This window comes from Geotrypetes seraphini, chromosome 11 (genome assembly GCF_902459505.1).
Source record: "Geotrypetes seraphini chromosome 11, aGeoSer1.1, whole genome shotgun sequence".
In the NCBI taxonomy this organism is placed as follows: domain Eukaryota; kingdom Metazoa; phylum Chordata; class Amphibia; order Gymnophiona; family Dermophiidae; genus Geotrypetes; species Geotrypetes seraphini.
Genome location: NC_047094.1, coordinates 88,666,390 through 88,688,788, shown reverse-complemented (window position 1 = coordinate 88,688,788; position 22,399 = coordinate 88,666,390). Strand labels below are relative to the sequence as shown.

At 44.2% G+C, this 22,399-nt stretch overlaps 1 protein-coding gene across 2 annotated transcripts in view; it reads left to right on the top strand.

Annotated features, from left to right (window-relative positions):
* Positions 1 to 12,125: 12,125 nt before the first annotated feature.
* SLC17A9 (solute carrier family 17 member 9) overlaps positions 12,126 to 22,399 on the top strand; it is a 122,891-nt gene continuing 112,617 nt past the window's right edge. For both annotated transcript variants that reach the window (XM_033962677.1, XM_033962676.1), the window contains exon 1: positions 12,126 to 12,731. In XM_033962677.1, coding sequence (XP_033818568.1) covers positions 12,666 to 12,731 — 66 coding nt within the window. In that variant the 5' untranslated portion in view covers positions 12,126 to 12,665. The remainder of the gene's footprint in view (positions 12,732 to 22,399) is intronic.

Here is a 22,399-nt window from a genome sequence, read left to right as displayed (position 1 = left end):
AGGGCAGCTGGAGCACCGGCGGGTGAAGAAAATCACTCGTGGTCTGCTCCGACCGCCTCTTCCTGTAGTAAATTCGGGCTACACCAATCAGGAGCTGCTTTGACACACAGCTCCTGATTGGTGTAGCCCGATTTTACTACAGGAAGAGGCGGTCAGAGCAGACCGCAAATTCATGGGGGAACACTGTAATGCATCATTGTGGCTGATCATTATGAACACTTGTACACTAGTGCTGCCCGATTCACGATTCAAATCGTTTCACCGATTCATTTCGGGTGAATCGATTCAAAACCCAAAAAGATCGGCATCTGACCCTCCCCCCCCCAAAGCAGGATCGGCAGCACTGCCTGTTGCTGGCCGGCACTGCCACTCCTGCTTTAGAGGGTGAGGGGGGAGGGTCAGTCGGGAAGTGCTGTAGTGTCTGGATTCCCCCCCTGGCCTCCCGTGCCTCCCTTTACCTGATTGCAGCAGAAAGCAGCCTGCAGAAAGGATCGCGGGGATTTTAGCGATCCTTGCAGGTTGCCATAGGCCTCCAGAGCTGTCGTTCCTCTGCCGTGATCCTGCCTCTGATGTCGGAGGAGGGGCGGGACTGCGGCAGAAGGACAACAGCTCCTGAGGCCTATGGCAACCTGCAAGGATCGCTAAATTACCCGCGATCCTTTCTGCAGGCTGCTCTCTGCTGCAGTCAGGTAAAGGGAGGCATGGGAGATACAGTCCTTCGGGGTGGGGTGTAGTCGTTTGGGGGGTGCAGGCCTTTGAGGGGAGGTGTAGGCCTTCAAGGGGTTGCAGGCCTAGGGGGATACAGGCCTTCAGGGGAGGGAGGCCTGGTTTAGAAGGGGGGGTTCAAAGATACATGCATATGCCGGACTTTGGGGGAAGAAATAATGGGTCTAAAAACAGAGGCGTGAGAGAGATAGTGGATAATGGAATTTAGGGAGGGAAGGAACAGAAAGGGAGAGAAGTTGGACACAAAGGATGGTGTGGAGGGGGGATAGAGATACTGGATAGGAGGGTAGTTAGGAACAGAAAGGGAGAGATGGTGGACCCTGGGGTTGTGGGGAAGGAGGGAGAGATGCTGGATGAAAGGGTAGTTGAGAAAAGGTGGATCTGTGGATGGAACGAAAAAAAGGAAAGATGCCATGCCTCCAGGGGAGGGGAGGGAAGGGAAACGGAAGGGGAGGACAGAGATAGAAGATTGATGGTTAGCACAGAGAAAGAAGAAAAGAAGGAGACCCTGGCAAGTTATCAAAAGACAACCAGAGCATGGGATCAACAAGATTTGAATATTGACCAGACAACAAAAGGTAGAAAAAATAATTTTATTTTCTGTTTTGTGATTATATGTCAGATTTGAAAAGTGTATCCTGCTAGAGCTTTTGTTAGACCGCAAACATTAGCTAAGATTTAATAGAGAGAGGGAAAGTCTTTTTTGTGTGTTTATTTTGTTTACACCACAGCGCCAGTGTGATTAGGAGAAGGCAAAGTGGGTAAGAGGCTATAAAATAAACCCACCAGGATGTTTTATAAAAACACCCAATTGGGCAGGAAAATTGAATCAAATTGAAAAATTGATTCAATAGGCTGAATCAAATTGAATTTTTTTCCTGAATCGGGCAGCACTATTGTACACTGTCGTAGTTTAGGACACAGAAAAGTGGTTACACACATACTACAATGTAACATGTATAATGTCTTGAGAATTAAGAGCACAGGGAAATAATCATTGCTAAAATCAACTAGTGCCTTGTAGTCTTTTTTTTTTTGTTTGTTTGTTTTTTAAAGTAAATAGTGCAAGAACGTGATGAATGATAATATACATTGTCATGATTTGATGAATAATAAGCATATAAAAGTTAACAGATCATTATACAAGTTACACTAACGCATACCTGATTCTCAGTGTAGAACAATGTGTCACAAGTGTCTTCTGTACATAAATGAAAATGTGTGTGACACTCTTATCAATATAAAAAAAAAAGAAAAGAATAAAGGAAGAGGAGCAAACATGGAAAAAAGGAAAAAACTAGGAAAGAAAAAGTAAGACATACAACATACCTTTATAACTGAAATGGTCAAGCCAAATATCAGATAATCGTAATCATGCATAAAAACTACAATCAAAATAAGTGAATGATTTGAGAACATACCAGTATCTGGTTGTAAAACAATTTTATACTGAACTTGAAATATCCTAATGGAAGGATAAGTGATTAATGCAAAATGTATTTGTCTTAAACATTCAAAGCATCACAGTGGACATTATCCATTCCCTACAATTTGAAAAGGTCTATGAAGGGACACCTTAGCACACGTAAAAACTCTGAGACCAAATGTCAGATTAACAGAATTGCAAAAAGAAAATATGCCAGTGTCTTGATTTCAAAACAAGATTGTTTACTTAACTTAAAATGTCCTAATTAAAAGGGCTGATATAAAACTTGTGTATCAAAAATGAACACTATCCTCTGAAATTCATTAGGCTTCTGTGAACAGACACGATAGCACACGTAGAACCTCAAATTTGAATTTCAAATTTTCAGCGATCTCGAGAACACACACAACTTAAAATATGAACCCCAAATTGTCAATAATACACCATTAAAACTCACGTCATAACTACTTATGATTTAACTTAAGTGCATTGTGCCAAGAGTCAACTTTTGACATGAAAACTAGAATGGCCAACAAAAAGCTTAAAACTGCTTTTTTGTCTTTCTCAAAAAAAAAAAAAAAAATCTGAATTCAAAGAGTCAACAATCAATAACACTTTGATGCATGCTTATCTCACCTCTACCAGTGCCCTTCAGCACAATATTTCAAGACTTCAGTGCCATATACGTACCTTTGGGCACCAACTATCTGGATATATGCCCATTGCTTTTTTACTTCAGGAAGGGCCTCATGATGTCAAGGCCTCTAACCCAAACTACTCCAGTTGTTTCAGATCCACAGGTAATATTCACATGTTGAAGTGCTTTTGACTTCATCTCTATAACACATTGCTTAGCCATTAGTCTTTTCCCATTAGTAAACAGATCCAGTGAATTCCAATCTAAAACATGAGCTACTTTACTCAAGATAAGAGTTCATCTCTTGTAGGAAAATGAGTAAGAAGATCTCAAATTTTAATCCCAACCTCTCTATGGATGTACCAAATTTCTCCAGACCACATTGTCTCCCTGAGACAACTGAACACTTATTGAACTGTAAACCTATCTTGGCTTGTCACCTACATTGAACTGTTTTTCCAAACTACAACTTGCCTTTTAATACCAACAGACTAGGACCTTCAGTGATCAAGAACTTCATCTCTATATAGTCAATGAACTGCATAACATGCTGTCATGTTCGGGTTGGGCTGCCACTGGAAAGTAGTGCTCCAAAGCCTAAAATAACAGTGGTAACAGCCTTAGTAGTTTAATCCAGTGTTTTTAAACCTTTTTATACCTATGGACTGGCAGAAATAAAAGAATTATTCTGTGGACTGGCATCGGTTCGTGGACCGGCGGTTGAAGAACACTGGGCTAAGTCGTGGACCAGACCCCACCCATCTCTACCCAATCTCCACCCCAGACCCCGCCCCCATAATAGTACTAATTGTAACACTATTTTTTCCATTCATTTTTCACAGATACACAATATAATCTTATTAACAACACATAACGGTTAACCACAAAATTAAACTACACAAAGCACACTGACAGCAGATGTAAATTCTCAAAATTGACATAATTCAATCACTAAATTAAAAAATAAAATCATTCCCCCCTCTCTTTGTTGTCTCCCTCCCTCCATGCTATGCCTTACCTGCTGGCCTGCTTCCGCTTGGCCATTTTATGCCGCCCCTGGTATTATCTTCAGGTCGGTTCCCTCTTCCTCACTGATGCAGTGCACAAAGCTGCGGGCAGCAGCTCCTTGCGCGTCCTTTGCCTCATCTGGAAGCCTTCTCTCTGACGTTGCAACATCAGAGAGAAGGCTTCCGGTTCAGGCGCAGGATGCCCTTAGGAGCCACTGCCCATGACTTTGTGCACTGAATTAGTGAGGAAGAGGGAGCTGCATCGATTGTACAGAATTGACGTTGGGAAGAAGGCTTCTGGGCGTGATTAGTGGCAGGGAGGTAAGCAGAGGAGCAGCGGTGGTGGACTGGGGGGGAAGTTTAAATCGGGCCTGGAGGTAGGCTTTTTTTCCCGCGGTAGGGGAGGGTAGGAGGTAGGCAGGCTGGTTGGCTGGCTTTGGGAGAGGCAGGCAGGCTGGCTCTGGGGGAGGTAGACAGGCAGGCAGGCTGGCTCTGGGGGAGATAGGCAGGCAGACTGGCTGACTTTGGGGTTGGGAGGTAGGCAAGCAGGCTGGCTCTGGGGGAGGTAGGCAGGCATGCTGGCTCTGGGGGAGATAGGCAGGCAGGCTGGCTCTGGGGGAGGTAGGCAGGCAGGCAGGCTCTGGGGGAGGCAAGCAGGCAGGCAGGCTCTGGGGAAGGCAGGCAGGCAGGCTGGCTTTGGGAAGGCGGGCAGGCAGGCTGGCTCTGGGGGAGGTAGGCAGGCAGGCTGGCTCTGGGGGAGGTAGGCAGGCAGGCTGGCTCTGGGGGAGGTAGGCAGGCAGGCTGGCTCTGGGGGAGGTAGGCAAGCAGGCTGGCTCTGGGGGAGGTAGGCAGGCAGGCTGGCTCTGGGGGAGGTAGGCAAGCAGGCTGGCTTTGGGGGAGGCAGGCATGCAGGCTGGCTTTGGGGGAGGTAGGCTGGCAGGCTTTTTGGGAGGGGGTGGGACAAAGGCTGGAAGACAGGGGGACATAGGAAGGAGGGATGAAGGAAGGAGAGAAAGAGGCAGAGAAGGGGGGGTTGTAAGTAGAAGAAAGACTAGAGAGATAAAGGCCTGGACCAAAGGGGAAAAACAGGAGGCAGAAGCAGGACTTTGGGAGGTGCAGACAGAGGGGGAGAGCCCCTCAGGAAGAGCAGAGAGATGCAAGATCATAACAGAGGAGGGAGACCTGGAACAAAGGTACAAAGGAGAACTGACACTGGATCTGGGGACACTAAGGACATAGGAAGGAGGCGCTGGGGACACTAAGGACATAGGAAGGAAGGAAGGAGGGAGGGAATAGAAAGGTACAATTCTTGGGCCTGAGTGCAGAAAGAAATGAAAGGATGCACAGTCAGAAGGAAACACAACCAGAGACTCATGAAATCACCAGACAGCAAAGGTAGGAAAAATGATTTTATTTTCAATTTAGTGATCAAAATGTGTCAGTTTTTAGAATTTGTATCTGCTGTCTATATTTTGCACTATATTTGTCTATTTTTCTATAGTTACTGAGGTGATATCTTTGAACCCCCCCCAATATAAATGATAATTAACAATTTCTCTGCTTATAGAGTGCTTTGTGGTTTTAAAAATTTTATGGTTATATGAAATAATAAGATATTGTGTGTACATGAAAAATGAATGGAAGAAATTGGGGGCGGGGCTAAGGCAGGATTGGGGGTGGGGCTAGGGCAAGATTGGGGCGGGACTGAATATTAATAGGTGTCCCGTTTTGATGAAAAAAATAAATGGTCACGTTACATTTGGATCAAAATAAATATGCTTCAATAAAGATTTTTTCATCATGTTCCAGTCAGCTCTGTTAACTTAGCTGTTAGGTGACAGTGGGCTGGGTTTTTTTCAGAACTTTTTTATTTCTGTTTGTTAAAGATCTAAGGCATACGTCACTGACAACACCAGGGGACCGGGACATGTTCAGACAGGTTTAAACACACCTCCCCCTCGGCTTTATCAGGGGCTGCAAGAACCTTTATGCTAACCAGCTTATCAGCCGTCACCATGACAATCTGGGTGTTGCCCATCCCCACAGCCATTAACTAAGGTTTCATACTGTCTGTTAAAAACCAGGAAAAAAAAAGCAGCTGTGTCTTTTTTTCTCTTCTGAGTTGGTTGTGCAGTGCTCCTAGCGTCTGTTTTAAAAAACAGGAAAGAATTTGTAAATGTCTTTTGTTTTGCGATCGGCTTGTTCATTGCTCTAACCATGAGCTCTTAAAACCTGTCTTTTAACTAAAAAGCTGTTAAAATAAAGATACTCTTTTTTCTGGCCACATCATTTCCAGGGGCTTCGATTAAATTTGTTTCCGCTAACATCATCAGAAAATGCATTTCTGTCTCATCAGAAAAACGCATTTCCAGCGCTTCATTTACCATATTTCCACCTATGTCATCAGAATGTACACTTCCGGTAGGGCAGGCACTCCCATTTCTGCTGACGTCATCAGAAAGCATATTTCCGGGGTCAAACATGCCCCCATTTCTGGTGACATCATCAGAATGTGCATTTTCAGTGATGTGGCAAGGGGCGGGGCATGGGCGGGGCTACAACCATTCATTCCTATGGGAGGAGGCGGGGCATGGGCAGAGAGTGGGAAGGACCTGGGTGGAGCCAAGGGAAAAGTGGACATTGTGTGGGCGAGGCATGGGCAGGGTTTGGGTGAAAGTGGGTGGAGAGTGGGCGGGGTTTGAATGGAGAGTGGACATGGCTTAACCTGGAAGTGAACGCTGATTGGTCAATCCTTATCTTTGACAGCTGTCAATCTTTTTGACATGAGGCATACCCATTATACTTACATTATCTTTCTAGATTTATACCCTGGATCTAACTTTTCAAAATGATTTGGGATGCTGAACCCACTGGAACTTACCCCTCCCTGGCCCCCATCAAGGGGTTTGTGCCTTGTTGGGGTGCTCGAGCACCTACAGCCCCCACAGAACTTGCTCAACAAACTTGCATTTTGGCCTTTAGTTTCGCTCCTTGCTATGGTGGTGGATCTCACTCACGGACCTTATGGACCTCGTGGATCTAAAACTGCACATCCTTAAAAATCTGAGGTCCGTTTCTGGCTCTGACAGACCTCTATGACTATTTAGCTCTGAGGGATTCTAATACTGTACTTTTCTCTCCCTATGCTGAGACTAGAAGCGGCAAAACTTTTGCCCTGAGGTCTGTGCCACTTTTAGTCTCAGCATGGGGAGGGAAAAGCATTCGGATCCGTCAGCTCTAAAATGTCATAGAGGTCTGTCAGAGCCATAACCTATGCTGAGACTAAAAGTGGCGCGGACCGGGAAGGGGTAAAATGTGGACTTCACGGACCTGACGTACCTCGCAGATCTACAACCGCACGTCCTTAAAAATCTGAGGTCTGTGCCACTTGTAGTCTCTGGCTTTGACAGACCTCTATGACATTTGAGTCGCTGACAGATCCTAATGCTTTTCCCTTCCTATGCTGAGACTAAAAGTGGCACAGATCTCAGGGCAAAAGTTTTGCCGCTAGTCTCAACATAGTAAGGGAAAAACATTAGGATCCGTCAGAACTAAAATGTCATGCACTTACACATTCCTTGTGCAGCCACTAGAATAGAAATAAGAACATAAGAACTGCCATCTCCGGATCAGACCCATGGTCCATCGAGTCCGGCGATCCGCACACGCGGAGGCCCAGTCAGGTATACACCTGATGTAGTTTTAGTCACCCATATCCCTCTATGCCTCTCATAAGGAGATGTGCATCTAATTTGCCTTTGAATCCCAGCACAGTGGATTCCTTAATAACCTCCTTTGGGAGAGCATTCCAGGCGTCTACCACTCTCTGTGTAAAACAGAACTTACTGACATTTGTCCTGGACTTGTCCCCCCTTAGCTTCAAACCATGTCCTCTTGTCCGTGTCGCGTTGGACAATGTAAATAATTTATTTTCCTGCTCTATTTTATCGATGCCTTTCAGCATTTTGAACGTCTCGATCATGTCCCCTCGCAGCCTCCTCTTTTCAAGGGAGAACAGTCCCAGTTTCTTGAGTCGTTCCTCATATTCCAAGTTCTCCATACCTCTTATTAACTTCGTTGCTCGTCTCTGCACCCTCTCCAACAGTTTTATATCCTTCTTTAGGTTGGGAGACCAATGTTGGACACAGTATTCCAAGTGTGGTCTGACCATTGCTCTATAAAGCGGCATTATGACTTTCTCCGATCTACTCGTGATTCCTTTCTTTATCATGCCTAACATTCTGTTTGCTTTCTTTGCCGCTGCCGCGCATTGTGCCGACGGCTTCAGGGTCCTATCTATCAGTACACCCAGGTCCTTTTCTTGTTCGCTCTTACCCAGAGTTGCGCCTGACATTCTATACTCGTATTCCTTATTCTTACTACCTAAATGCATTACTTTGCATTTCTCCACGTTGAACTTCATCTGCCATTGCTCTGCCCATTTCTCTAACTGATACAAGTCGCTCTGGAGTTCCTCGCTATCCTCCTGCGATCTGATTGCCCGGCATAGCTTTGTGTCGTCTGCAAACTTAATGATCTCACTGGATATTCCGTCTTCAAGGTCATTGATATAAATATTAAATAGGATCGGCCCAAGCACTGAGCCCTGGGGCACACCACTAGTCACTTTCTCCCAGTCTGAGAACTTCCCATTTATGCCCACTCTCTGCTTTCTGTTTTCCAACCATTTGCCTATCCACCTTTGTATATCTCCCTCTATTCCATGGCTTTGTAGTTTCCTGAGAAGCCTTTCATGTGGAACTTTGTCGAATGCTTTCTGGAAGTCCAAATATATTATGTCCACCGGCATTCCACTATCAATTTGCTTGTTCACGGTCTCAAAAAACTGAAGTAAATTCGTTAAACATGATTTCCCTTTCCTGAACCCATGTTGACTGGGTTTCATCAAGTCGTGTGTATCTAGGTGCCGGACTATGCTATCCTTGATCAGTGCTTCAACCATCTTTCCAGGGACAGACGTAAGACTCACAGGTCTGTAGTTGCCCGGTTCCCCTCTCGATCCTTTTTTGAAAATTGGCGTGACATTCGCTATCTTCCAGTCCTCTGGTATCTGTCCAGTTCTGATTGTCAGATTGGCAAGTTTTTGCAATAGCTCTCCGATTTCAACCTTCAATTCCTTTAAAACTCTCGGGTGAATTCCATCCGGTCCAGGGGATTTGTCACTTTGAAGTTTGTCGATCTGGTAGTATATCTGGTCCAACTCCACTTCAACTGTGGTGAGGCTGTCTTCTAATACTCCGCTAAACACTTTCACTGCTTCTGGTATTTTAGCGGTATCCTCCTCCGTAAAGACGGACGCAAAGAAGGAATTTAGTTTGTCAGCAATTTGTTTATCTTCCTTGATGTACCCTTTTCTTCCCTGGTCGTCCAGGGGTCCCACCGCCTCTTTTGCAGGTTTTTTCCCTTTCACGTATCTAAAGAAGGGTTTGAAGTTTTTGGCTTCTTGCGCTATTTTTTCCTCATAGTCCTTTTTGGCATCCCTCACCGCCTTGTGACATTTCTTTTGATCATCTTTATGTATTTTCCATGCTTCAGTTGTTTTCATGTGTTTCCATTTTATGAAAGAGTCCTTCTTTTCTTTTATGGCTACCCTCACCTGTCTGGTAAGCCATGCCGGTTCTCCCTTACCTTTTGTTCTCCCCTCTTTGGAGATCCTTGGAATGAGGAGATTTTGTGCTTCTGTGATAGTATTTTTCAGTAGGGACCATGTCTGGTCCACCGTTTCAAGTTTGTCCATCTTTTTCTTGAGTCGTTGTTTCACCATGGCTCTCATGTGATCGTATTTGCCCTTTTTAAAGTTAAAGGTTTTGGTTAAGGTTTTGGCACGTTTTCTATTCCCGATGTCAAGCTTAAAGTTGATCACATTGTGATCGCTCGTCCCCAGCGGTACCGTAACTTCTACTTCTTTTGTCGGTCCCGTGAGGCCATTTAGTACCAAGTCCAGGGTGGCGTTGCCTCTTGTTGGCTCTTTTACCATTTGTTCCAGGAAGCAATCCCCTAGCACCTCCAGGAACTTGGCCTCCTTGCCGCAGTTGGAGGTTCCTAGTTTCCAGTCTATCCTCGGGAAATTGAAGTCTCCCAATATTATTACATTGCCCGTTTTGCATTCTTGTTTGATTTCCTCTATCATTTCTGAGTCAGTTTCCTCCGCCTGTCCTGGGGGACGATAGTAAAGGCCAATTTTCGTGTCTGCGCTGTTTTGGCCAGGAATCTTGACCCAGAGGGACTCTAGCTTCTCTTTCGTTTCCGTCGTAGCCACTTCAACAGATTCTATTCCTTCCTGAACATATAGGGCAATACCTCCACCTTTCTGCCCTACTCGATCTCTTCTATATAGTTTGTATCCCTGTAGTACGGTGTCCCATTTGTTTTCTTCATTCCACCATGTTTCTGTTATGCCAATGATTTCCAACTTATCATGTCTTGCTATTGTCTCTAGTTCCCCCATTTTGCATGATGCATGATTTGTTTCACCGCTTTCAAATTAGAAGACTCAATGCAGATGGTCTAAGAAGAACACTAAGCAGAGATCCTAGGTGTGGGCAAAAAAAAAATAATGTTACTTTTTAGCTTTTTTTTTTTTTTTCTTCTTACAGCTTGTAATCTGACTTTCAAACATCGCTTATCCCTAGATGTTCTTGTAACCAAAATAAACGGAGGCTAGACTGTATCTTGGCTTATAAAATATATGAAATATATATTTACAAAAGTCTTGTTTTTTTTTTTGAAAGTGCATCCTGCTGTCCTTCTTCCTCGAAAGAGTTTTTAACGTGTAATTTTCCAATCCCTTTATTGACAAAGACAGAATGATGGGACTGCCGGTACCAGAAAACTGCGGCTGGGAATTGAACCTCAGTAGATGAAATGAAATGGAGTCTTTCTAAACTAAACTAAACCATTAGGTTTGTATACCGCACCATCTCCGCTCCTTTCTGGCTGAAGATATTCAGGCAGACATTGAAACCCTAAGTTAATGTCTCGAGTGGTTTCTTTTAATTTTGCATTGCAGGACATCGGATGTTGATTCGGAAGGCTGCTGTTGTAGGTAAGAAGATCATACTTAGTGTCTGGATGCAAGTGACCGCACCTGCTTACTGGGCTTGGAAGAATCGCTTTCATAATTTGATGCTCTTGGAGCAACAACATGCCCGCTTGTCGTTCAAGCGGAAAAAAGTCGTTTTGCAGATCTGGGACTCCTATATTCAATTGCTTTACCCTAGGGCCAGAAGTCTGGTCTTAAACTCGTTTTAGCTGCTGCTACCATGTGTCCCTGGCTGCTTCCCCGGGTTGGTTGGTGTGTTTGGCTGAATGTGGATGGTTGGGTGAGTGTTGTCTGTACGTAGGATGGTAGGGGGCTCGATTCTGTGGGGGTGGGGAGGTTGGGGTGGGGTTGTTTTCTTTGATGTTTGCTGAGCGGCAAAAGAACACAGCTAGCTCAGCTGTCTTTCTGCTCTCCTTTTTTTTTTTTTTTGCTCTGCTCTCTTTGGGGTGCTGGCTAGGGGTTCCCAGGGTGGGGTGGGGGGGGGGTTTCTGGGGTGCGTTTGCATTTGGGAGCAGGTGGGGGGGGGAGATGGGGGTTTCTTTGAAAAACCTGTTTGTTGTACGCTTGGTATTCATGATCTTGTTGAACCATTGTTTTGTTTTGTGTAATTGCTGATTGTGCATCAATAAAACATGATTTACATTAATTTTGCATTGCAAATAAAAATGAATAAGTCCACTGTGTATATCACCCAGGAGGGTCATAGAGGTCTGTCAGAGCCAGAAGCTCATTGTTTGTTTTCAGTAAATTTAAAAATCTGAAGTCCCACTTGTAGTTTCTGGCTCTGACAGACCTCTATGACATTTTAGCGCGGACGGATCCTAATACTTTTCCCTCCCTATGCTGAGACGGATCCATCAGAGCTAAATTGTCATAGAGGTCTGTCAGAACCAGAAACTACAAGTGACGCGGACATCGGATTTTTAAGGACGTGCGGTTTTAGATCCGCGAGGTCCGTCAGGTCCGCGTTTTACCCCTTCCCCCGGGTGGACCTCAGATTTATAAGGTCAGATGCACTGCAACCCTTTGCACACATTTTTAACCCCTCCCGCCCAAAAAAAATCTCAAACAAAAACCCTACAACAACACCCCCCCCCTCCCCCGCTATTTGCCATTCAGTGTCCTATCACGGGGGCTCTCGGAATCAGCCACGGAGCGCCTCCTCCCTTCTTAGGGGCCAAAGCTAAGCGGAAAGCGGTGGAATAAGCTAAAAGGCGGACTTGTCAAGCGCCGGAAGATTTTTAAGGACGTGCGGTTTTTAGATCCGCGTTTTGACACCTCTTGACGCTTGGTGTTTCGGCTGTTCTTGTGCCGAGCTATTGCCGCCTGTACTGTATTTCCTGCATAAACCAACTCCAGGAAGTCAAGTTATAGTTGACACGTGGAAAAGAAACTTTTTTCCCTCTCAAGTCCCTCCCTCCGCTGGCAGCGGGCTAACAATTAAAAGGCGCCGAGTTCCAACTTTTCTTTGAGTCCCAGTGCCATCATGCAGCGGTCTCCCTTTCCACTCCTTCCTGATTCTGTGTATATTACTAGGGGTAGGACGGATCGTCCCTCTTTAATCGGCTTTTAATTTCGGCTACTCCTAAAAGCCTCTAGCGAGCTGGAGTCGAACTCCCATCTCTATTCCAAATTGTTAAAAAATCGTGGCACCCCAGGGCATCGGTAGCCAGTCAGCTTTTATTTTGTTTAATTATCCTCTCACCGTGTGGATTGGGATTTTAAGTGCTAATGTATGGCCTCCGATGACCCCAAGAGTGGTGAGCAAGTCTCCGGGTCTGACGTCCTGGTCTTCCCACATCAACAATGTCAAGTGGCCCAGGACTCTTCCCCAAAACAGATGGGTGCAAATGTGGATGCCTGCTGGTCCAGGTAAGACTTCAAGGGGACCCTCCGACTTCTCTTCCCCTGGTTCAGTTATCCCCGAGGGTGGTTGTGTTTATTTTTGGTTGGGTTTTTTTTCCTTTCAGGAACTGAACGCGGCGCTGAACAAATTCATAAAGAAAAAGGATTAGCCTGCCTGAATCAAAAATAGTCCTGTTCTCTCCCCCGCCTCCTTATCTCGCAAAAAGGAGACAACCTTTAGCCTCAGCCACACATCCAAAATATTACACATGCACCCTCTTGCAAAAAGGAGAGAACCTTGCACTTATCTGACTTACATTCAAAGATATAATGCCAGACAGTGGGGCTTCCGGGGGTAGGTCTGTTTGACAGACAGGAGTTAATGAGAGTTATGTTGGAGTTTCATTCTTTGATGAACATTTTAGGAATGCAACCCAAAATGTTGTCTGGACTGATTTATGGAGATTATGCACTGAATATCGCGTTGCCCAACTGAAAGTGATGACAGATGTCTTTGCTCAGAACATAGTAACAGCAGATAAAGACCTGAACGGTCCATTCAGTCTGCCCAACATTCACACTCATTATACTTTAATGTTTAAATTATTTTCTTTAATATTTCTGGGCAATAGACCATAGAAGTCTGCCTGGTACTGTCTTTAGGTTCTCACTCCACTTCTGGAGCTTGTGTCAAAGCACTCCCCAGCTCATCCTAAACCAAATCACTATATACGGGATGCCCAGTACTGGCCTTAGTTCGTTTTATACCATTTATTTTCTAATTAGAGAAAATAAATGGTCTAAAACAGTGGTCTCAAACTCGCGGCCCAGCAGATACTATTTTGAGGCCCTCAGTATGTTTATCACAAAAGTAAAAAAGACGTAAAAAAGAAGAAGGCAAATTAACATCAATATTCTTAGAATGAGAAGGCCCAGATGCAGACATAGTATGAGAGCTATCTATTGAAGAGTCACTAGAAGTGTTAATAAAAGCAATCCGTTTCTTGGAATTAGGGCGGTTGCATCAAGATTTCCTACCCTTGTCCATCCAGGGATAAATGTAACCACAAGTATAGTCAGCCTCATCCCGTTTGAATTTGGTAATTTTTTTTTTCGGATATCTTGTTGATAAAATTCCATTTGTTTCAAATGGTCAGAATACTGTGCATCAAAATCAGAATTATTCTCAGAGGTCTTAAGATGCTCAAGACGCTGTATTAACTCAGCGTCAATATCAGCAATAATGGAATTTAAATGATCAGTGGTCAAGAGCATAAGATCCAATGAGCACTGATAAAGCACTTGATTCCACTTTTGCACATATTCAACGTTTTCCAAAAAACGTGGTTCCTTGTTTAAATGTAAACCACGTGGTATCCTTTGGAGATGACAATATTCCAACAATGACGCTGCATGAAGCTGTTTCCTGATCAGCGTTTTCTGTAATTTGGCAATGGAAAGCCAATCTGCTTCAGGATTGGTATATTCCTGCCCAGGGGAGAATAATCTATTACCACTCATGAATTGAGCGATCTTTTCTGCTGATAAACCAAGCTTAGACTCCCACCAATGGATGCCATATTCTCTCAATATACTGTGCTAAGCAATCCAAACAAAACTGAGAGATAATCAAAGACAAAAAATAATTCAGCAATAGCTCATATATTCTGTCTTTCAAATTGCTTTTCTTACAAGGGATTATTTATTTTCATTAAAATTCAGCTGCCAAATAGCAGACTAGTGCTTCAGTAAAAGTAAGTCTTATGTCATAGTGTTGGGCACGGTACCTCCGCCCACTATGTTGCATAATTTAGCATCATCGGCAAATAATGCAATTTTACCCCGAAGTCCCTGAGACAGATCTCGTATGAAGATATTAAATAGGATTGGACCCAGGACTGAGCCCTGCGGTACTCCACTGTGCACTTCCGACTTTTCAGAGTACCGTTTACCACCACCCTTTGATGTCTGCCACTGAGCCAGTCCTTAACCCATGCAGTTAATATTTCTCCTAGCCCCAACAAACTCATCTTGTTCAAAAGTCCACGGTGTGGGACGCTATCAAAAGCCTTACTGAAGTCTAGATACACTACATCTAGGGACTCTCGTCTAGTTGTTTTGTTACCCAGTCAAAGAAGCTGATCAGATTGGATTGGCAGGATCTCCCCCTTGTAAATCCATGCTGGTGGGGGATCCGTCAGTCTCTCATCATCCAGAATCGTATCTAATTTGTGTTTAATCAATGTTTCCATAAGTTTACACACTATTGACGTGAGACTTACCGGTCTGTAATTTGCAGTCTCTAAACTGCATCCCTTTTTGTGGAACGGAATGACGTTAGCTGTTTTCCAGTCTAATGGAACTTTTTCTGTGCTCAGAGAAAGATTGAAGAGTGCGGCTAACGGCTCTGCCAGGACATCTCTCAATTCCCTAAGCACTCTGGGGTGCAATTTATCCGGTCCCATGGCTTTATTCACTTTGAGCCTTGACAATTCTTGGGAGATGCTGCTGGTGGAAAATTCAAAATTCCTGAACGGGTCTTCTTGGCTCTCCCTTGTTTGCAGCTGTGGACCGGATCCCGGTGCCTCACAGGTAAAGACCGAGCAGAAGTATTTGTTCAGTAGTTCGGCTTTATCGGAGTCCGATTCTGCAAAGTTGCCGTCGGGTTTCCTCAGGCGCACTATCCTGTCTGTATTTCTCTTTCTATCATTAACATACCTGAAGAAGGATTTATCCCCTTTTTTAATATTCTTAGCTAAATTTTCTTCCATCTGGAGTTTGGCATTTCTGACCGCTGTTTTAACAGTTCTAGATTTCTCTAGATAAGCTTCTTTGGCTTCTGGTCGTTGTGATTTTTTGTAGGATACAATTGCTCTTTTCTTCTGTTTTACGAGTTCCGAGATCTCTGCAGAGAACCATTGGGGTTTGTTATTACTCCGCAGTTTACTCACGGTTCATATAAAGAGGATTGCTGTTGATTTCAGGGTTAGCTCTAGGACCGAGTTGGTTATAAAAACTGGTCAGGATCAGTGGCGTACCAAGGGGGGGGGGGGGGGGCGGTCCACCCCGGGTGCAAGCCATGAGGGGTGCTCCCGGCCTTGGAGTCATGGCCCGGGAACTTCCCTTCACATGGCCCGACCGCAAGGCTTTCGCCTCCCTTTACGCGATTCCTCTTCAAAGCAACCTGCAGAAAGGATCGCGGGTACTTCAGCGATCCTTGCAGGTTGTCATAGGCCTCCTGAGTTGTCCATCTGCCGTGATCCCGCCCCACCTCTGACATCAGAGGAGGGGCGGGACCGCAGTCAGAGGATGGTGGCGGATGGGGGGATGGTGTGGAGGGGGGATAGAGGGATAGGAGGATAGTTGGGAAGAGAAAGGGAGAGATGGTGGACCCTGGGATGGTGAGGAAGGAGGGAGTGATCTTGGATGAAAGGGTAGTTGAGAAAAGGTGAATCTGTGGATGGAGATGAAAAAAAAGGAAAGATGCCAGACCTCCGGGGGAAGGAAGGTAAACAAAGGTAAGGAAGTGGAGGACAGAGATGGCAGATTGATGGTTAGCACGGAGAAAGAAGAAAGAAGGAGACCATGGCAATCAAGACAACCAGAGCCTGGGACCAACAAGATTTGAATATTGACCAGACAACAAAAGGTAGAAAAAATAATTTTATTTTCTGTTTTGTGATTACAATATGTCAGATTTGAAAAGTGTATCCTGCCAGAGCTGGTGTTAGACCGCAAACCTGAGCTAGGATTTAACAGAGAGAGGAAAAGTCCTTTTTGTTTTTTTATTTTGTTTACACCACAGCGCCAATGTGGTTAGGAGAAGCCAAAGGGGGTGAAAAAGCTATAAAATAAACCCACCAGAATGTTTGAAAAAAACACCCAATTGGGCAGGAAAATTGAATCGAAAAACCAATTCAATAGGCTGAATCGAATCCAAAATTTTTTTCCTGAATCTGGCAGCACTAGTTTGCGCTACTGTCTTAGACTTTAGGACCTGGGATTGGGGAGAGATGGCATCCTCAGTACTTTATAATGCAAGTGAAACGAGGATTTGGTCAGACTTTTGAAGGGTCTGCAGAAGAAAAATATTGTATAGGCCGGGGACATGAGACAGCAGGAAATAGGAACTTTTCTTCCTTCTGTTTTTGTGAATGGAAAGTCTGAGGATGTCATAAAGTTCAGTTAAAATATGTGCTTTATAAAAAAATATAATAATGTGTTTTATAAAGTTTATAAGCATTGCTGGCCTACCCGGTGAGGTGTTCCTAGTGGTGGTGGTGGTGGTGGTGGTGGCAGTGTCAATGTGTTGAGAGGAAGAGGTGGTCTGGGAAATTCTGCTGAGCAAACTCCGGGCCCATTTCCACCCCCCAGTTAGTCCACTCCACTCAACTGGTTCACACACTGAGTGGGTCTTTGGGTGTTGTGCCTGAGTAGTTGTTTTGGGATTTCTTCCAGTAGTTTGTCAGTATCTCCTTGTGGTTGAAGGAAGGAAACTTTGTTAACCTTAGCATTGACCTTTAGAATATGTTTGTAACAGCGCTGCTTGTGTGGCATTAGGCTATGTAATGATCGAAAGAAAAAACCAGACCTTTGCACATTTTTGCACTATATGGTGGGTGTATGAGGAGATTCACATTTCCCGTGTGAAGTTACCTTGTGCTGTATTTGACATCTAGCAAGGTCTCTGATTTGAAGAAAAGATCTAAGCTTAAAAATGAAGTGGCTAGAAGTTATGGTAAAAGCAGATAGCGTAGCTGGTTTTAAGAAAGGTTTGGACAAATTCCTGGAGGAAAAGTCCATAGTCTGTTATTAAGACATGGGGGAAGCATCTGCTTGCCCTGGATCGGTAGCATGGAATGTTGCTACTCTTTGGGTTTTGACCAGGTACTAGTGACCTGGATTGGCTACCATGAGAATGGGTTACTGGGCATGATGGACCATTGTTCTGACCCAGTTTGGCTATTCTTATGTTATGTTCTCATCTGTAGGGGCCTTTGTTTTCACTTCTTATTTTAATGTATTTTTTTTCTGAGAACTTATCAGTGTTTTTTATAATGGGAACAGAAATGGAAGAGAATTAATGTGTGTGGAATGGGGGGGGGGTAACTAATTTCTTCAGCTAAATAATTCAATCCACCTCAACCAGACATAGGAGAACTTACGCACCATTCACACACCCTCCAACCAAAAACGTCAAAAGAAAGAAACAGTTCGACAACCTCCTAGCCATTCGAGCTGCAACACTCAACCCCCAACTCTACAACCTATTGACCTCGACCACAGACTACAAAACCTTCAAAAAAGAAATAAAAACCCTTCTATTAAAAAAACACATAAAACCGAACTAACACAATCAGAACTGTCCCAAGCATCACCTGCAACTACTCCATATGTACTTCTGATGTCATGACAATTCAGACATAATTTATGGTATGTTATGGTATGTTTGGAATAACGGTTACATATATGAGGTTCAATACAAGAAAATTTTCACTGCCTGTTTCTATTATGACCATTTATTCCGTTTCATGGTTATTACAAAAAATATTTTTTAACATGGGGGGGATGTCAAAAAATGATGGGCCCCTGGTGCCACATACCCTAGGTACCTAGGATATCAGTTTTCCCCCATCCCAATCCTTGGCATGGATTGGTGGGGTAGGGGATGCTTTCAAGCTTTTTCTATCTACTGCCCCAAGATTGTCAGTGTGTGGGGGATGGGGAGGAAGAGAGTCAGAGTTTTTTTTTTTTCCCCTCCCTACATTGACTCAGATATTCTCACACACAGATTCTTATTACTCTCATACCTTTTCTTGTTCATTCCCAGTATCTTACTTGCTCATTCCCCATCCATTTTATACTCTCCTCAACTCACTGACCTCAGGCTCAATCTCCACCCTTTGCTCTCTCTGTCTTCCCCACTGGTCCCTATGCTTTCTGTGCCTCCCAGGTTTCCTGCCAGTTGCACAGTAAATAGTTAAGTCACTAGTGGTAGACTCCAGTGCAAACAACAGGGACAGGAGAAGGGCTGTGGCTCCTCCATATCTTTACCTGCAGGGCTTGGAGATCCTTTTCAGTACCTTTTTTTCTCCTTTTCTGCAAATCCCTTTCTTTAACAGATGGAGCCTGGGTTCATTGCTGACTCTCCTTTTTCTCCACTTAGGGCTAGATTCACTAAGCAAACCGATCGTGTACTGATCGGTTTGCGAGCCATTTGCGATCTGATTTCCCTCCGATCCGATTCACTAACCTCTCCTCCAATCCGATCATGATCCATGCATGCAAATGAGGGGAATCCGCATGCAAAGCAGGAAAGATGCGATTCACTAAATTTACCGACTAGCTGGCCAATCATTAAACTAGCGACTGGTGAGGACCAGTCGCTGCTCTGCTCTCTGCCCCGACTCTCCAGCCCTGCTCAGCTCCGACTCTCCTGCCCTTCCCCTCAGTGCAAGCCAATAGTTTTAACCCACAGGTTAAAACCATGGGCTCGTGAAGTTAAAAAAATAGTTTATAAAAAACCGGGCACGAAAGACAACCAGTGCATGTGCAGACCATCTACAGTTTAGGAAGATGGTCTGCCTATGCTCAAGGATCGCTCTCCAGCGATCTGTGTGGTTGGTGGGGAGCGTGCCAACGATCGCCCCCATTTGCATGCAGGCCTTTAGTGAATTTGTCAGCCTGCATGCAATCGGGAACGGATCGGACACGGAAAGGAGGTTAGTGAATCTAGCCCAGAGGTGCCCAAAAGGTCGATCGCAATCGACCAGTAGATCGTGAAGGCAACACGAGTCGATCGCAGAGCCCATCATGGGCTCCATAATAGACATGCGTTGCCTTCGCATTCTACCTGTTTCCCGACCCCGTAAAGAGGACGCTGAAGCGCCGGGCCGACCAACCTTCCCCACCCGACGTCAATTCTGGCATCAGAGAAAAAGTTCTGGGCCAGCCAATCGCTGCCTGGCTGGCCCGGAATGTCCTCTCCAATGTTAGAATTGACATCGGATGGGGAAGGCTGGTTGGTCCAGCGCTTCTGCATCATCTAGGGCATCGGGAAGCAGAGAGAGCTCAGAACATAGTAGCGGCCTGTTCCCTGATGGTGGCGGTGGCTTGGGGGAGGGCAGGGAGAAATAAAGAAAGGGGGGGGCAGGGAAACAGAAAGAAATAAGGGAAACAGAAGGCAGACAGAAAGAAAGGGGGCAGGGAGACAGAAAGAAAGAGGGCATGGAGAGAGAAAAACAGGGAGACAGACAGAAAGGGGGCATGGAGACAGAAAGAAAGAAGGGGCAGTGAGAGAGAAAGAAAGAAAGGGGAGGGGGCATGGAGAGAGGAAGAAAAAGTTGGGGGAGGGAATGAGGTCTGGAGGAGAGGAAGCATACAGGAGGCTGAAAGAAGGGAAGAAATATTGGATGCACAGTCAGAAGAATAAAGTGCAACCAGAGACTCATGAAATCACCAGGCAACAAAGATAGGAAAAATGTTTCCGTTTTGAGAATTTATATCTGCTGTCTATATTTTGCACTAAGGCCCCTTTTACTAAACCGCAATAGCAGTTTTTAGTGCAGGGAGCCTATGAGCATTGAAAGCAGCGCAGGGCATTCAGCACTGCTCCCTGTGCTAAAAACCGCTATCGCAGTTTAGTAAAAAGGGAAGGGGTATATCTGTCTATTTTTGTATAGTTGTTACTGTGGTGACATTGCATAAAGTCATCTGCTTGACCTCTTTGAAAACCCGCGGAATATAAATGATAATTAACATTTTCTCTGCGTACAGTGTGCTTTGTGTTTTTAAAAATTTTATTGTTGGTAGATCATTTTGACTTGGTCATTTTAAAAATAGCTCGCAAGCTCAAAAAGTGTGGGCACCCCTGATCTAACCCTTAATGGGGTGATACTGGAGGTATCCCTGATCTTATTGACACCTTGTGCACCTGCCCAGTTCACCCTACTCAAGGCTGGCCCTGCTTGTACAGAAAAGACTTTGATTCAGTTTGCTTTAGCAAACTACTAAAGGGTTATTTGTTGCTAGGTAAATATCTTGTAAGAGATTAACAAAAAGGATGCTGTATTGTTTGTTAAGGAAGTTAGCAGTTTGAAGGGACATACTTTCCTTGGATAAAGAAAGGTGGATAAGGATGACAATTGCATCAATTAAAACATATTTTAATTAAATATGTAGTGCTTGGGGAGGCCCAGGGCTGGAGGATTCAGAATGGAAGCATCTGAAAGCAACTGATCAGGTCAGTCAGTGCTACTTGGGCGGTACTGCAACTCCTGCATGTTTGAATACTATGTATGAAACACAGTTACTGTCCTTGTTACTCACCTTTTACATATGTAATTCATCTGGTGAGTAACTACAATACTATTGCTTGAGCTCATTGTCATTGATACCTGAAAACACAGGGAGAGGAGAATCCACCACCCTGATATAATTCTTCTGCTGTTCTGTTTATTCCCTCATACCTATAACTTGCATATTAAAATGTATACTTTAAAGACGAAAGATAGGATCTAGTGTTACTTTACAGTGTGACACTTTTAAAACTAATTCATTCCCCTTCCTTTGGAAGGAAGAGGGTATAAAATATTTAGGTATTTGGATTCAAAAAATGCTGAAAGAAACGATGAAAGTAAATGAAAAATCTTTATTGCTGAAGGTCACAGAAATGTGTGAGAAATGGAACCCTTTACATCTGTCTTGATGGGGGACAGTTCAAATGGTTAAGATGATTTTGCCTGTGGTTTGCTACCAAATGGGTATGTTGCCAATTTATTTCCAGGGGTCCTTTTATAAGAAGTTAAATAGTATTCTTACTAAATTTATTTGACTGGGTAAAACTGCGAGAATTGCTTTAGTATCTTTACCATCAGGCCTATATATTGCATCAGGGTATGTATTGGATCCTTCCTGAGCTCATGGATCATCTTCCTGATTGGTTGTATTTAGAGTGGCAACTTATGTCCCCGTTACGATTGTTTCATGTGTTGAGCATCAAGTTACCCAGATATGTTAAGGACAATAGTATTTTATTTGACACCTGGAAAACCTTGAAATTTATTAATAAATTAACAGATATTCCAATAGAGAAATCCACTTATCAATCCTTATGGCTAAACTCCAAGATTCAAATTGGCAAGTCTGGGATCTTCTGGAAGCAATGGATGCAGGCTGGTGTACGTACACTAGATGATGTTTTATCAAATAGGAAAATGCTTGATTTTTCACGACTTCAACAATCATTCGGTATTGCAAAGTCTCAAAATTATAAGTGGTTGCAGTTGAAGCAAGCCATTCAGAAGGGGTTCCCTGATTGGTGAAATCTACAAAATCATTATAGCTTGCAGGTCCTATGCTTCCAGACAGATTTCCTAGGACATCAGGCCGCCCGGTGGTATAAATTAATATCTGAATTCGGGAGCATTGAGATAAAGCAGTATATTTCCCGTAGTCTCTCAAGCCATTTCCTGTGAGCAATCTGCACAGAGCAGGAGCGTGGGAAGATTGCTCCTGCCCCAAAAATCCGCTAGACCACCAGGTAAGGCTTAAGGGGGGGGGCTTACAGGGCTTAAAATAGCCTGAAAATGAAAATGCATTTTTTGGTTTAAAGCCACAAATAAGCAAATCCGTAGATATGGAATTTGCGAATATGGAGGGGGAAGTGTAATGCAAAGTGAGAGCTAGGGCCAAAC